Raw genomic sequence first — 16768 nt, forward strand, 5'->3', positions numbered from 1 at the left:
ATTGTTTTGGCTGATCCAGCAAATACCATTAATGTCCGTAAGTGTAACAAGACTGTGGGCTGTACAGTGATGTAACTAAATCCAAGTCGGGCAAGTTCTTACAGGGTTCTTTGGAGATTTTACCTAATTCCTTTGTTGAAGTTGCTGTTGAAATGAATAGGAGATCCAAGCAGGCACATATCCTTCTTTCCATTTATTGGTCAGCTTTACATGAGGTTACAGATATTATCGTTCCATACAGTTACAGCATATTGAGGCCTTCGTCCCAGGCAGAGCGCCTAGGTTCCCCCTTGTCTCTCTGCTGTCTCTCACTCACCGTTTTCCCTGATTCTCTGTCCCATCTTATTATACATCTCTAACATGTGGGTGTCACCTTGTTCCTTTGTGTGTGTGTGTGTGTGTGTGTGTATAAACATGCAGGCTGTTTCGGTCAGTAAGCAAGTTACCACAGGTCTATTTTGAAAGCATTCTTATAAAAGTCACTGTCAACGATATATGACAGGATGAACTACAGCTGGTGTAAGCTTTAACTCCTGTGCATCTCTCTGCACAAACAGGTTAGGAGGGTTGCTACCTCAAAGCCCAACAGCAATCAGAACAACTGCCTACAGATATTGCCTCCCGGGTGGCTCTGCTCTTATACAGCCTATAGCTGTAAAGTCCTGACTGTTCATTTTTATTCAGAGACCGTACAGATAACCAAATAGACCCGTAAGGGTCCATTTGATTAATAAGTCATGCACGCACATCCAAAGATTATAATGCCGTGTGCTGGGCATAAACAGACATCCAACAGGATTTTAGTTGGCAGTTCCAATAAATTTGATTTTTGGAGCTTGAACCAGGGTGTAGACTGCTTTTATTTTAGACCAGGATGGAGAGGACACCAGGAGAATGACATAAACAGTAAAGTGAATGCTCCAGGGAATATCGGGGTACAAAGAGGTGGCTTGCACTAGAGATGGCAGACAGTGAAGACATGGGGAGATGGATGTACTGTAATGCGCTGATAGGACAGGATCTGGATGTTGAATGTCAGGGCTGTTTAGTGTAGACTGTAGAGACATCCTGATCCCTCCCTGCTTGCCCTGTGATGCCTTTACAGTTACTCTCATCACTCTCACAGCATCTGCAGACTTTCATGGTCTCTCTGTTTCTGTTGTGTTTCTCATTCCCTTTCTGTCTGTTGTATTCTACCCCCACCTACAGTATCTCTCTTCTCCTGTCCTTCATTCAAATATCACACGTTGATACCTGATACCATGCATCTCTTCCATGCCGCACCCATTAAAACATCTCTATCCACCTTTCCAGTTAAATATCACTTACCAACTCCTCGGCTTATCTTGCACCTTATTTCTGATATAGTACCGTACATTCCTCGATCCTCTATCTTACTACGCACTTACTACGCACTTTCTCATACACCCAATATGCTTTTGCTGTGTCTCTCTGTGTTGGATCTCTATAGTATGTGCATCTGTGCATCAGAAAGTCACATACTTCAACACGTTGCCCAACATCCAAACAGAAAGAAAACAACAACAATACTTGATGTGGCTTCATTGAAACAGGCAACTCTTCTCAAGCTACTATCAGCATCGCTTGCATTTTGACATGCTACAGTAGCTGTCAGCAACTGTAGCTACCTGGGGCCATGTCATCTTACAAAAGCCAATTAGTACTGCAACAAATGTTCCATCTGCAGTCTCTACTCTGAGGTCTGTAGTGTAGCTAAACTACAGTATAGTAAAACATTACAACTCACAGTAGTCATACCCCTCAAAAGTTTGCATAAACAGCCTTTCTGAAGTCATGCACACCCTTCTCTTCAACAACAAGTCAGTCACTCAAACTTTTCCACATCTCCAAGATAATGAGGGTCAGCGATTGGATGATGTGTGATTCACTCCTCGAATCGCAGGCTGTCAAGCTGAGGAATTACAAATACAAAGAGGGAGAGGGAGAGTGAGAGAGAGAGCATCACTGCCACACAGCTGCCAAATGAGCCGATTACAACAGATAGAGACGAGTCGCTTAGCGTTTGCCATAAGCAATCCATGGAAGCAAATCCTAGAAGACAGGAGACAGACTGAACTGAAAATGAACTGGCACTGTTACAAGGGAGGTGTAGTTTTATCGACGATACTTCTGGTTTTCAATTGAATGTGAATATATAGTGATTATAGATTAATTCAATACAGATCCTGGAGCTACATTTTGAACGTTGCAATTACTGTAAGTGGTCAGCAGCACACTGCGTCGCAGTCCCGCCCCCTTTCATGACGACGACAGGCCCAGGAAATAATTCCCTATTAATTTTTCCCATAGACATTTAAATACCTTTAAAGCCAACTCGATCATGACAACAAACACCATATTTTGAAACACCATATGTTTTGTAACCTGCCGTTTTTTCTTCGGCACAAAAAATGGTGTTGTCATGATTTGTCACAACTCCAGTTGGCTTTGTACGAGGCTTCAAAGGTATTTAATTACATACTTTTTGAAATGTCTATGGGGAAAATGAATGGGGAATTATTTCCCGGGCCTGTCGTCGTCATGAAAGGGGGCGGGACTGTGACGCTCTATAGTCTATATAGCATCAGTTTTGAGTTTCAACAGAACGCTATATGTTCATAGGCATGGTTACTTTTCGAGAGGTGCTATTTTAGGTACTTTTGGGAGAACTCAAATATTGTGTCCAGCACAATGTTTCTCTGTGATGATTTAATGGTGAAATTAATTGAGACAGAAGGTATTAATTAAGGGTTGAAGGTATGGTAGTTGTTTTACACTTGCAGTATTCATTGACAATAAATGAAGAACCAGCGACCACAAACATTAACCTTCCAAATAAAATATTTAAGAGACCTGTCCTCAAAGCTTGCGCTTAACAATCCCTCTAAGGCCTGACACTCTGTTGCCTCAGTCGTAGCATCTCCAAAGGCTTTTGGAGACTTTCTAAGGCTTTCAGCTATGCAGTTCATATCGACGTGTGCGCGTGTGCATGCGTGCGACGTGCGTGCGTGCATGCGCATTGTCCTTCCTGTCACTGTGTAGACTCTTTTGTTTCTGTGTCAGTAAAACGACAACCTTCGTCTTACAAGACTGCTCTATGAGCATTTGAAATGAGTTCAAGGGTTTCCTCTTTGTCTGCTGCTGCTACAGTCGCCTATCCACTCTCAATTGGTCAAATCTCAAAACATGGATCGATGCGCCTTATTCCGTATGACTGTCTATCTCTCTTCTACCGCAGTTGTTATACGTAATATTTATCTCCCTTTCTCCTTCCAATAAACACCTTACATTTCTGTGCTTTTTAGAATATACAGCCATCCATCACATGCCATGAAATGTCAAGGTGGCAGCTTCAACACTGAGTGTGTGGACTTATTTCAGGAGGAGTGCCTCACAGGTGCTGAAGGAATGAATGACATCTTGGTACAGTGTATGTCTATAAGGTTAAGTAAGCCCTTGCTTGTTTTTGCTGCGGACTTCACGCAAAAGTGAAATAGCACCAATGTGTCATATCCTATCTTTATGATGATTAGATGAAAAGTTATTTGATCCTTCTACCCTGTTTTCGCTCCATTTTCTTTTTTATTATTTTTTTTGTGTGTTCATTCTGTTGTTAAATGTCACATATACTGATTTACATTTAGATTGAAAGTTTTGTTTTACTCTCTGGTGGTGCATGGAGACTTACTGCATGCTTTCTATTCTGTGATCACCAGTGTTGTTAATTACTTAAAAAAAATAATTAGTTATAGTTACTAGTCTGAAAACGTAACTAATTGCTTTACTAGTTACTAAATTAGTTACTAAACTTAACTAAAGATGTTCCAATTCAGACATTGTTTTCAAGGAAAAAATATTCCCTAATGTCACTGCTCCGTTGTGGTTGGTTTTAAGCTCTGCTTGCCAATACAGAGGAAAATAACAGGGAAAGAGCACTTAGTACAATACCCAAAATCACAGACAATATCCAGTCTAATGATATGGTTATGTAGTCCATATCATTGATTGTAGTGCAACAATAGAACACAACAATACATACACAGTTTACATTTGACCGCTGTGTGTGTGTGTGTGTGTGTGTGTGTGTGTGTGTGTGTGTGTGTGTGTGTGTGTGTGTGTGTGTGTGTGTGTGTGCGTGTGCGTGTGCGTGTGCGCATGTGTGTGTGCGTGCGTGCATGTATTTTCCTAATGGAAAAGGCATTCCAAGACCCGCCCAACTCTGTGTCTGATTGGCTTACCCTGGAATGATACCCTAACATAACAGGGCATAACCCTCATCGTTATGATGGTTATGCCCTGTTGAAGCCACTTTTTCTTTCTCATGTGGAATGTGTTTCACTCTGGGAGCGCACTCAGCACACCATGTCAGTTTACATGACAGACTCCGCACTGGCAGGAGGAGGAGACGGTTCTTTTGGATCGCATTACGTAACGTGGGTAACTACTAACTCACCCATTGAAAACACAGTAACTGCAATGGCATTGCTGATTGGGAAAGGGTTAACTAGTTGCCTTAATAGTTACCACAAAAAGTAGTTGCGTTACGTAAAGCAACTCGTTAGTAACTAGTTAGTCACAACACTGGTGGTCACCATGTGACACAGAGGGGTGATATAGTGCACAGTTAAGCTAACGCCACGCATTTGGCCAATGGGCTCTATGCACACAGAATAACTCTTCCTATACTTCCCGGGCCACTTCCCTACCTCCTTTACCAATGACACTAATTAAGGCTCTGTTCCATTTAGTGTGCAGTGGTTACTGTGGTTCTCATTTTTATTTCAAGGAGCCCCATAACTCTGAGAGTGTACAAATTGGAACCATTTGTACACTCTCAGAGTTACACACCCATACGGGGCCATGTGGAACCAATTCAAGGACACTTTGAGACTCACTGGTGTAGCAAAGTGTTTCCAGTGAGCTAACATGCACAATAGCAGCACCCAGCTGCATATTATAGCTCATTGTTAAGGTCAGCTCATTGTTAAGATCAGCACACAGGTACACATTTTTAACAAAAAAAAACAACCTGTTTGATATTCCTATAGGTCTCCTCTGACAGAAAATGAATAATGCATAATACTCTTCAGTGTGCTGCTCATTTTGATTTGGTTCCATACAAACAGAACTATAGTTCTCTGAAGGTCTCTCCTGTGGAGAGAGCGGGAAGAGAGAGTGGGGAGAGTGGAGAGAAACGGATGAGAGTGGTACGGACATGACAGAGAACTCTGTAGTGGAGATGGAGAGACGGTAGCTGGACTGAAACCTTTTGGGGTTTGGCTCTGGGCTTCTGACTGTCACGGATGGATGCACTATACTATATAGTGTCTTCCTTTCCAAAATTCCACAACAAAGGGAAACCATTTTCTTTCACGAAAGAGTAAAACAATTGGTGTGCACTGTGTATATGTCAATCATCAGAGGTCCAATGACAATATACCTATACAAAAGACAGCATAGATCAAACCATGTTTGATCCAGAAAAACGTACACATAAAAGCTGGCCCATTTATGCCTTTGAACAATCTGTGCTCTCCGACAAGATAGTTCTCCAATCTCAAATGCACAAATATGAGCTCTCAGCTCTCACAAAAAAAATCCCTTCACTCATTTTAGCACCCCTTGTTTCAAGTCCTGACTTTGAACAATCTGTGCTGTCCGACAAGATAGTTCTCCTATCTCAAATGCACAAATATGAGCTCTCGCACCTGGCTCTCAGCTCTCACAAAAAATCCCTTCACTCGTTTTAGCTTGTTTGAACTTACAAGTGAATGTGAACAGAAAACTGAGCATTCCCACTACAGTATATTGTTTTCTCCCAATGAAGTATGACTGTGGACAATAAAACTAGCAGATCATAGCAGGGGAGTTGCAAGGTTTTTAGGCCAGGCATTTTTATTTGTAAACACAGATGCACAGATAACTGAATTTTCCTATGATGATAACAGCATTTTCCTATGATGATTTATAGTCATCATCATCATCATCATCATCATCATCATCATCAAGAAAAACACAGAGTCAGAAATGTCCTTACAGATACCAGTGAAGGTCTTTTTTTCGTTATTTTTATTTGTATTACAGTATTTTCCCCTGCGTACTCTGCAGTAACAAGGATCACCTAACCCCAATTATGTTGACTTGGTCCTGGGATCTAAGGTGAGACAGGAGCAGATACAGTAACTGCTATATCCCTCCAGGCCAGAAAGCTACTGTCTCTCATGTGAACACAAACTCAGCTTCTTCCAAGCAGTAATTAGTGCCGTCTTCAAGGAGTTGTAATTCAACTAAAGCCTATGATATTACTGTCTATTTCATTCTGGGGTTTGTAAGGGCCCTATATCTTACACCACCCCTTACGCCTTACAATTTTGAAAATGGTGAATTTTTATCCAAGGCGCTTTACATAGATTGTGCATCAATTCACCCATTCACACACACATTCAGCGATGGCGGCGGAAACCATGCAAGGCACCAACCAGCACATCAGGAGCAATTTGGGCTTCAGTGTCTTGCTCAAGTACTGTACACTTCGACACTAACTCTGGGTTAGCCCGGGTTCGAACAGGCAACCTTGCGGTTACCATCCAGCCACTCTACCCCGGTGGCTCAAAAAACATTTTCAAATGTTCAACTATATACAAAGTGTGAGCTTGTAGATCTGCTATTTGAACTATTTTAAAAGGTTTCAAAATAGGCAAGATGTAGCCCTTAATCCCTCTTTGGGTCCACATTTCCCAAGTCACTGATGGCTCAGAATGTAACTTATTTTCAGCAATGGGCATGTCTGACGTTCATTGCGTTTGCACAGTAAATAATAGATAGCCTACAATGCCCTACATGAACTGAATCGCAGGTGTTGTGGACCCATATTGACATTGCAGTCGATCTGCATTGTAGTCTATCTGAGAGGTAGGGATATGTGTCATGTGTTTATTACTGGCACCCTACAAGGGGGAAATCATGCACACTCTGTGTGTGTGTGTGTGTGTGTGTGTGTGTGTGTGTGTGTGTGTGTGTGTGTGTGTGTGTGTGTGTGTGTGTGTGTGTGTGTGTGTGTGTGTGTGTGTGTGTGTGTGTGTGTGTGTGTGTGTGCACATTGAGCTGTGCGTCTCTATAAAAGAATTCAAGGCATGAGCGGCCACTTATGCAATCCATAATCAAGTTGAAGATGGCTTGGTGATGCTCCTAATTATTATGATTGAATGTGAGTGCTCTCAAAACAGAGACAGGTTCCTGAGAAGATTAAGTCTGCCAATGGGAGACTCCCACGTAGTTTATTAGGTTTAGCGTGCAGACAGTGTGCTGCAGGCCGCTGGGCGGTTAAATTCAATTCATTATACAGTCCCTCTGACAGGGGAGGCAACCGGCACAATGCTGGCAGACTGCTGCAGTCAGTTGATAGAACGATAAAAAAGTGCTTCATCATACGGTACGGTGCCTGGAATTCACACATGCAGTAGGCTAGCATAGATGCACGACACGTGTGTGTGTGTGTGTGTGTGTGTGTGTGTGTGTGTGTGTGTGTGTGTGTGTGTGTGCGCGCGCGCGCGTACGTCAAGAGTACATGCTTTAATATCATGACAGATTCTCACTGACATATTTCATTATTTTATACATTCATTACCTTGAACACAATCTTTGTCCACTCTACAACGGGTTTTTACATCAGCCCGATGCTGGCCACTTAGCCCAAGGACAGATGTTAATGATAAGAGATGTATAGGGCTGCAGGCTGCATGCTCTCCAAATCACCTCAAAGACGATAACAAAACTGCACCGAATTGAGTCATTTCATAGAGAACAATTAAGTCGATCCCGGGGCTCCTTGGATCATGTCAAGCAGAAAAACAATTGAGGTAATCATGAAGCAAACGAGATTTGATAACTCCCAGGTCACGCAACAAATTAATAATTCATTTCCCCATTATAACAGTTTGTGTTTAGTCTATTTCATGCTCGGGATTGTATGTGGCAACCGAAGCTTCCCGAAGTGTTTTAAAATGGGTTTTAATTTCAGTTGATTTCTCTTTTTGTCATCAAGCACACACTCGAGCACAATATCACAAACACTTATATTAGTCTTCCCGAAACAGCTGTTAAATGGGGTTTTCCCCGTTAACTTTAAATAGGCCTACTTCTTTGTCAATGCAACCTGTTAGGATCTCTATCCATGGTTCTGAACTGCGAAGTGAGAACGGGAGCTGTTCTTTCAGCACCACACAGCGGACCAATGAACCTGTGCGGACTTAACAGAGCTGCACAATCTTAATCACTTTAACAGAATTAGCTAATTTGCCAAACAGGAAAGATAATGTCTGATAATGAAACTCGATATAGGATTGGTTATACTCACACAAAAACTCCGAAGAGCAGAACTCGGATGCCAATCTCCAAAGCCAGTGCTCTCATGTTTTTCCTGCGGTCAGGGGGCGGAATATTCATGGCTCTCCGTGCTCGACACAACCAGTGAAGTTGAATAAACAAGGGAAGCGGTCAGTTCCAAGTCCTGTTCACTTTGTAATCCACCGTGCAAGTGACCGTCACCTGAAGCGGATTCTTCTCACGCCGTACGTCGCCCCTTCTTCGCCCGTTCGTTCGTCCGCCGCGGCTCGGTCTCGCTCAACCCCAGGGCGACTTTGTTTATCGCAGCCTCATGGTGCTGCTGACAGATGTTTTTTTCCCTCAGTTTCTCCCTTAATCAAAGTTACCTTCACCCGTTGCTTTAATTAGACTATACTCGTTTGGACTCCAATCAGGGGAGCAGTGGAGCATGCTGCTGCGTATACGCACCACAAGACGACGTCCCACAAGGAATCAGAGACCTGTGCGTTGTTTAGTAGCGTGGAAGTAAAGCAGCACGCACGGCGAGGAGAGAAAGATGCCGAGCGTGTCCGTGTGAGAGTGGGCCTGCCTGAATTCTCTCTCTCTCTCTCTCTCTCTCTCCTCCCCCCCTCTCTCTCTCCTCCCTCTCTCTCTCTCTCTCTCTCTCTCTCTCTCCTCCCTCTCTCTCTCTCTCTCCTCTCTCTCGCTCCCACGCTCCAGTTTGAGAACAATTTGTCTGTCTTGACTTTTTATTTTGTAAAAAAGGACAATTTTGTTCTTTTCAACCAAGGTTCGTGTTTTAGGTTGTTATTAGATAAAGTAAAGGATGATGAGTGTTAATTATTTTTCATTTGCCGCTTACTTTCGTTTTTTTGATTTTAGCTATTTTTGACAGGGGGGCGGGGGCATTTGATATTAGGGGATACTGGGGGGGAGGGGTGCCATATAGGCCTACATGTGTCCTATAGGCTCAATATGTCAATTTGTCACCTCACCCTGCACACATGCAATAGATCCCGTCATCTTTTGTGGCCAAATGTAATTGCTTGGGGTCTAGTAGGACTATAGTAAATAATACAAAATAAATCACCATAAAATTTCGTTAAAAATTTCGTTACCCCCATGTTCGAATGCCCGCGCCCCATGTCAAAAGTAGCTATAATCACTAAAACGAAAGAAAACTAAGGACTCATACTCATCTTTTACTTTTTGAGGGGCACTAGCCCCTCAAAAATACGCCACTAGACCTGTACGTGACCGTCGGCCACCGGTCTACTTGAGAACGATGCAACTTGGGAACCTAATAATACCCGTTGTCAACTTGTGATAGCACCCGTTTTAACTATCTGTCTGTGTCCCTTTTGTGCCCATATACTGTATATGTATATGCAATACCCATATAGCACCCATTTTAACTGTCTGTCTGTAACATGGAGATCTCTGTATCTGTCTGCAATGGAGATCTCTGTATCTGTCTGCAATGGAGATCTCTGTATCTGTCTGCAATGGAGATCTCTGTATCTGTCTGCAATGGAGATCTCTGTGTCTGTCTGCCTGTGTCTAAAGAGTGCAAACTGACTGTGAAAAGTGGACTGGTTAAGTAATCAATTGGCAGGTGTGGGGTTGCCATGGCAATCAATTGGCTGAGGCAGAGGCTGGAAATTGCACAGGTGAGAGCACTTGGAATTAGGCCCACTGGCAGAGCCTGCCCAGAGCCTTTTGTGGTGTTTGTGGACAACCAAATTTGAAGTCGGTGGGGCAAACGGTTCTTGAGTTACGTGCATTACAACCATGTACACACACACACAGACAGAGACGTGGCTCATTTATAGTCAGATGAGTCTGAGCAAATCGGTATTATCTTCCTACAAAAAGATTCAATTCCCATTGACAATGAATGGAGAATTTACGTAATGTGTCTGAGCAAAGCGGTATTTTTGTCCTACACAAAGATTACATTCTTCCCCAAGATTAAATTGTGTCTGAGCAACCGTGGGTCTGACTGACTCCACACCGGGCACTGCACTCCCTGTGGGGGTGTGGAATGCGTGTATCGAATTTGAAGTCGGTGGGGCGAACGGTTTTTGAGTTACGTGCATTACACACGTACGTGCGTACAGACAGAGACGCAGTGCTTTTATAGATAGCTTCACATTCGTGTATTAACATGGAGACGCTATCCCAATGGAACCATGTTCACAACATCATCAAGTTCACCATGCGTGGCCGGGGCCCCTAAACGCACCCGAGAGACTGTATCAGTCAAAATGTCGATATGGGCATTAGTCTGAACACTCAGCCTGACACATATTATATTGCATTACTGTGTAACTGTGTGACACTGTCTGGCTCCACCACAGTGCTTCTCACTGTTGTTGGCTCTTTCCCAATGTCCAATCAGAGCCGTTTCACAGAGCTGGTGCCTGGGGTCCAATAGTTGCAGCCAGACAGTGATAAAGGAGCACAGGACTGGAGCGGACCTGCAGGCTGTGAGAGAAACCTGGCTCGCACTTCACAGACACACATGCATATTTCATGCCCTCTATAAAACTGGCTTCCTCCTTGCATTAACTGCCTGGCCTGCCCTGCCGGCCTGGCCTAATGATGGTGTGGAATCTGTCAGATGTTGAAAGCCCTGACTCAAAATGTTTTCTACAAGGCCTTCCATGGGTCACACTGATAGACGTGACATGAATGGCACACGATTGTTAATAATAATAATAATAATAATAAAACTTTATTTGTATAGCACCTTTCATGACATGAAATGCAGCTCAAAGTGCTTTACAGAGCAATGGAGAAAGAAAGAAAAGAAAAGCAAGGCATAAAACATAACAAATAATAGCAGTAATGCAATACAGTGAGGACATGAATAACAAAAAAATCAATTAAAGATCAATTAAAAGCAAGAGTGGGTCTTGAGCTGTGCTTTAAAAATGTCTACAGAGGCTTCCTGCCGAAGGTACAGTGGGAGTTTGTTCCACGATGTCGGCCCGTAGAAGAAAAAAGCTGCTTCACCGTATTCTTTAGTTGCAATTATTCAGGCCAGCAGTGGAAGACCTTGGCGATTTGGGACATATTTAGGCAGGCAGTAATGTAGGTAGGAAGGTGCGAGACCATTGAGAGATCATTGAGAGATTTTAAAATCAATCCTAAAAACAACCGGAAGCCAATGCAGTGAGGCTAAAACTGGAGTAATATGTTCAGTTAGGCGTTCTAATGTGTATAGTTCATCAATTCGGCATGATGCATTGGTTTTAAGATGATGAATGTGCAGTGGTGGAAAGTAACTATGATGATGATGATGATTGTTTATTTTCATAACATGCACACCTTGTGCCCAACCCTCATGGGTTTATAAGACACCATTTCACAATTGCAATTACAGCATATTTTATATTACATCATTTATGCATTTACAGCATGTTTACATTACATAACGGTAATTCATTATATTACAACTCAGATTTATACAGAGTACTTTGTCTTCTTTCCCAAGCTTGACAGATAAAATCTGCTACAACGAAAGTCCCTTTGGCAAAACATATCTCCATTTTTACATAGTCATTTCAAGGATATCCCCACATATAGAAGACATTTTATTAATCAGAATATCCCTTATGTCATCGTATTTAGAGCAGTAAAACAAAAAGTGAATTTCGTTTTCAATTTCATCTAGATCACAGAACTATGTACATTTACTGAAATACTGTATAATTTTGAGGTTTATTTGTACTTGACTTGAGTAATTTCAATTTCCAATACTTCTACTCCACTACATCTCAGAGACAAATATTGTACTTTATGTAATTTTTTGAAAACATTAGTGTACTATAATGACTTTATAGATTTTGATTGTTATTACAAAACATAGCCTACAGTACCCACTTCAGCCCTATACATTTAGACCATTTAAAAATAGCCGATCTATAAACTCACAATGTGTCGCGAAAAGATTTGTACACATCTGAAAATTTGAAATGGGACATTCTGCATAATTAACTTTTCATACCAGTACATTTTTATGTCAATACTTTTGTACTTTTCTCAAGTATATTTTGAATTCCGGACTTTTACTCATAACGGAGCACTTCTGCATTGCAGTATTGGTACTTTTACTTAAGTAAAACAATTGAGTACAGTTTTTATCCACCACTGTGAATGTGATAAGTCAAGTGTGACTGGGAAAGAAGCACATGCATCTCCACATGGCCAGTGTCCAGAGAAGCACTATGTTGAACCGCTCTTTTTACTGTCATTACATTATTATTTTTAATTTTGTTACCTTACTTCAAATGCTGTATATAGGCCATAGAAATTGCATTAGTAATGTGACACTAAACTGCCTCCCCCTGGCCAGCCGGGTCGCCTGATGGAGGGGAAAGAAACTGGTTGGAATAACGTGTTCCTTCCACGCGCTACGTCCAACCAGGGAAACTCCCCCCTGTCAGGTGTAAAGGAGCAACTTGGACGCTCAGGCATGAAGGAAGCATGAGTTCAAGTCCGTTGCTCTCCCCTTGTCTCCCATATATGGGGACTAGGTTGGTGGAGGGTGTGTAGAGCCCAGGATCACATTAGATGATTGACACAGGTTTTACCATTAACAACCTATAAGACAACATTTTTTTAATGTCATTATGCTTTAAGTAGCATGTGACATGTCAAACTGCAGAGTTTTCATGATTCTCAATCCATTCCATGCATTAGTTTTGCTCCTTGGGCAAAATTTGGCCATAGCCATTTTCCCAAATGTGCCCAAATGTGATGACCTCATCATGCTTGCAATGGATTCAGAGTCATGAAAACCCCCTAGTTTGACACGCCACATGCTACACATAATGACATAATGACAAGGCTCATGGGTAAAAGTAATAAATCAATAAAGAAAAAAGCTATACACAATGCCTGTCTAATTAGTAGCAAAATACTACTTGATACTCAATAAAATAACTACAATGACTGCATTAGAACTAAGAAGTACTTTTATATAGAGAGGAGTGATGTCGTACTATTCCAATTTGGTTGGCGATTCGAGATGACTTTTTTGTTACCTCACCCAACCATGCATTAGTATGAAATCGGTCAGGGACATCCTTACGGGAGCCAGAAGCTTAACAGCAAGCGTCATGGCAATCCAGCAGTTTTCAAGATATCTAATTTAGTAAAATGTTGGCCTGATATAGCTACGTATAGAGGAATGATCACTGAGTCACCAAAATCAGTAGGGGTCGTCCTCTGGGGATATGATGACACATAGCAAATCTTCTGTTAATCCAGACAGTGTTTGGGACCATAATCGTGGAGGGATGGATGGATGTGCGTGTAGGCAGACTGACCCTGCCGCTAGTGGGTTCCTGATTGCCCCCACAAATATACAGTATGCAGTGGTGTAAAGTAACTAAGTACATTTAAGTACTGTACTTAAGTACAATTTTGAATTTGTACTTTACTTGAGTATTGACAATTTCCAATACTTTTACTTCTAAAACATTTGTCCACCTCTTTTTCCACCACTGACAGTGTGTAGGTTGGAAGAGTTTCCACGGATCTCATGACTCATCGTCTTACAGAAGCAGGTTGCTATTATACTGTCTGAGATACAATATAAGCTATTTTGGGCCTAACACACTCATCATTTTTCCCCGCATAGGTTATGCATCAAGGGAAAACATCAGTTTATATTAATGTTGTTACTGTCTGTTGAGTCTTTTTGTTTGTATTTATTTTGTATTCGTTTTTTTCCGCTGACTGACCTACATAGAAACCTGTCTATTTGTCTGCCTCAATGTGACACTAATGCGTGCTTACATTTATTGTATCTCCATTTGTGGTGCGGTTCTAACTAGTGCTGCCAGAATTGGCCAAAAATGACATTTTAATATTCCTTTTAAAACACCACATGGATTCAAACGAATTTCGAATGATTTTAGAATGTCAAATGTATATGGTTTTAATATGAATATGATATGAATATTGCAGCCTATATATCTATTTGTTTTATCTATATGGTCGAGTCCTGTATGGTGTTGAGAAAGGTGCTCTCTTGAGTCTTGCGAGATCAAATGAATGATTCATAATTATCTTAATAGCCTAATTTTTGTATAATGTTTTATTCGTTTATTCTAAAAAAAAATACATTTGAATATTCATTCGAATATGGAATATTCGTTGGCAGCACTAGTTCTAACTTAAGCATGCATGGCTGTGTCAGTCAGTCCATCCTGTCGATTAATATGTCAAACAATATACAATACAATATATAAATTGAAATCTACTGGCTGGATTGCCCTGCAATTTGCTACGAAGAGATCATACTTGAATAATTCCCACAAAGTTCAGATTTGTTTTACTGTGACCTTGACCATTGAGCTTTTTTAGGCAAATTGTAAGCATTGCTTTGGAGCAACTTTCCGATTCCCAACCAAGTTTCATGAAAATCCACCTATCCATTCTCAAATTACTTTCCTAACAGACAGACCTTGACCGTGGTTGACCTTGGCCTTTGAACATATTTTATCCAAAAGTTTTTAATGGGCATGATATACTTTATATTTACTTTTAATACACTGAAAGTGTATACTGAAAGTGAAATTAATACACTGATCAAGGGGTATCCAGACTTGCTAGGGCTGGGAAAATGCTGGCAGGTGCGTGAAAGACCATTCCATCATTGGGGAATATCCATCTATTACAAGAAATATTGTAGTGACACATTTATAATTGAATATATAATGAGCCTACTAAATTGCAACATTGTTTTCATTTTCTCTGAACAAAGGTTATGAGTGATGTCCGACAACGTGGATTGAGGTAGATGGGAAACAATTTGAGTGGAGCAGCTTGAACAAAGAATGATATATCTGCTGCCAAGATTCAAACGGAACTGTCACAGACACCCAGACATGCCAGGGCCAGGTTTTTGTCCTTGGTTGGCAGCAAGTTCTCTCCATTGCAGTGTTAATTTTGACAGAAAATTCTGATTTAGTCGTAGTCATATAGTCTTTTGAACATACAAAAAATTCTATTCCATTCTATGGCTACAGGCCATATATATGATGTCCAACTCAAAATAGTAGCATAAGTATTTGTATTTTGGCCTGGGCCCTGGTTCAGTGGTCCAGGCACCTTGGCTGGCAATCCAGCCTGGCAGTGTGCCACGGGTTCGACTCCCAATCCCGACGGCCTTTACTCCCTCCATTTCTCTCCCCATTTCCTGTCAGCCTACTGTCTGTCCCTCCATAAAATAAAGGCGAAAGTCACAAAAAAACTAAACATAAAATAAATTATTTGTATTTATTAACCTGCGGTTGCCTCTCGCCCTTAAGGCGTGTTACTGGTTTGTATTTGTGATGATCTATTCTACACGGTAAATACACACATTTCCGCTAAATGCGTAAATTCTCTGCCAAGTGCCATGCTTTTTGTTCTTGCTTATTGTAAATCACTCTGGATTAAGAGCGTCTGCTAAATGCCTAAATGCCTAAATTGTAATCTCTGTCTCTCCAACCGGCTTCAAACTTTGTTGTGCGCGTCACTGACGACCCACGGTATTGCCGTGCATGCTTAGCATTGAGTCTGTCCTATAGGCGGTTGTCCAGAACTGCCTATTCGACCAATATGCCCATATGAATATAGGCATGGAGATCTGGTTGTCTATACTGACAAACTGATACGGAAATCACCATATATTGAAATAAAAGGCACAGAGAATACCCATTGTGCCCGTCTATCTGTCTGACAAAGGGTCAAACGCAAAAAACGGTTTGCATAACCCGGGTGGTGCATTATTATTCCTGACTTGCATCGTGCAAGTAAAACATTTCCAATTAAAATACATACAGCCCGAATTTCTAAAATATGTGGATTTTGGTCTATGAGCACGATGCAGCTTGACTAATCCTTTAAACACTATACTCTTATCAGTGCTATAGAAATCAGTGACGCTTGTAATAGTCTGTCATGAGATCCTGACTTTAAAAATGATGTCATGTGAACATGAAATGTTATTGTTTAGCTAGACAAAAAGAGGTAGACATACTGTATAGGCACCCTCTCTGTGGCTTTCTTCCTTTCATGAAATGTTGTGTGTGTTGTTTGTTTTGGTCGGTGTTACACAGTCCCCAGAGTGCCGCATCCTGGCAGAGGCAGGCTCTGCTTTTACACTGGATGAATGACTACTCTGCTATTAGAGGGGACACCAGACTGGGAATTGGAGCGGACATTATCGTGCCTTTAAGAGAGAGAGAGAAATAATTAAGGGCTGGGTGGAGGGGGCAGAGGGACAGGTATACGTATACATACATACATACATACATACACGCAGTCACGCAGGCAGGCATACATACGCACACACGCACAGTGTGTACAGTATATATGTATGTGTATATGTTTATGTATATGTATCTCTCCCTGTCTCTCATAT

General features: G+C 41.5%; 1 protein-coding gene across 1 annotated transcript in view; it reads right to left on the reverse strand.

Moving 5' to 3' along the window:
- The window catches only part of plpp4 (phospholipid phosphatase 4), a gene marked incomplete at both ends in the record, with an annotated part of 60590 nt that extends 52124 nt beyond the window's left edge, over nucleotides 1–8466 (reverse strand). The window contains one exon of the mRNA XM_080781705.1: nucleotides 8378–8466. Within this exon, the coding sequence (XP_080637831.1) occupies nucleotides 8378–8466 (89 nt within the window). The remainder of the gene's footprint in view (nucleotides 1–8377) is intronic.
- Nucleotides 8467–16768: the final 8302 nt, after the last annotated feature.

Source organism: Protomyctophum bolini (genome assembly GCF_963924005.1).
Source record: "Protomyctophum bolini genome assembly, chromosome: 14".
Taxonomy (NCBI): domain Eukaryota; kingdom Metazoa; phylum Chordata; class Actinopteri; order Myctophiformes; family Myctophidae; genus Protomyctophum; species Protomyctophum bolini.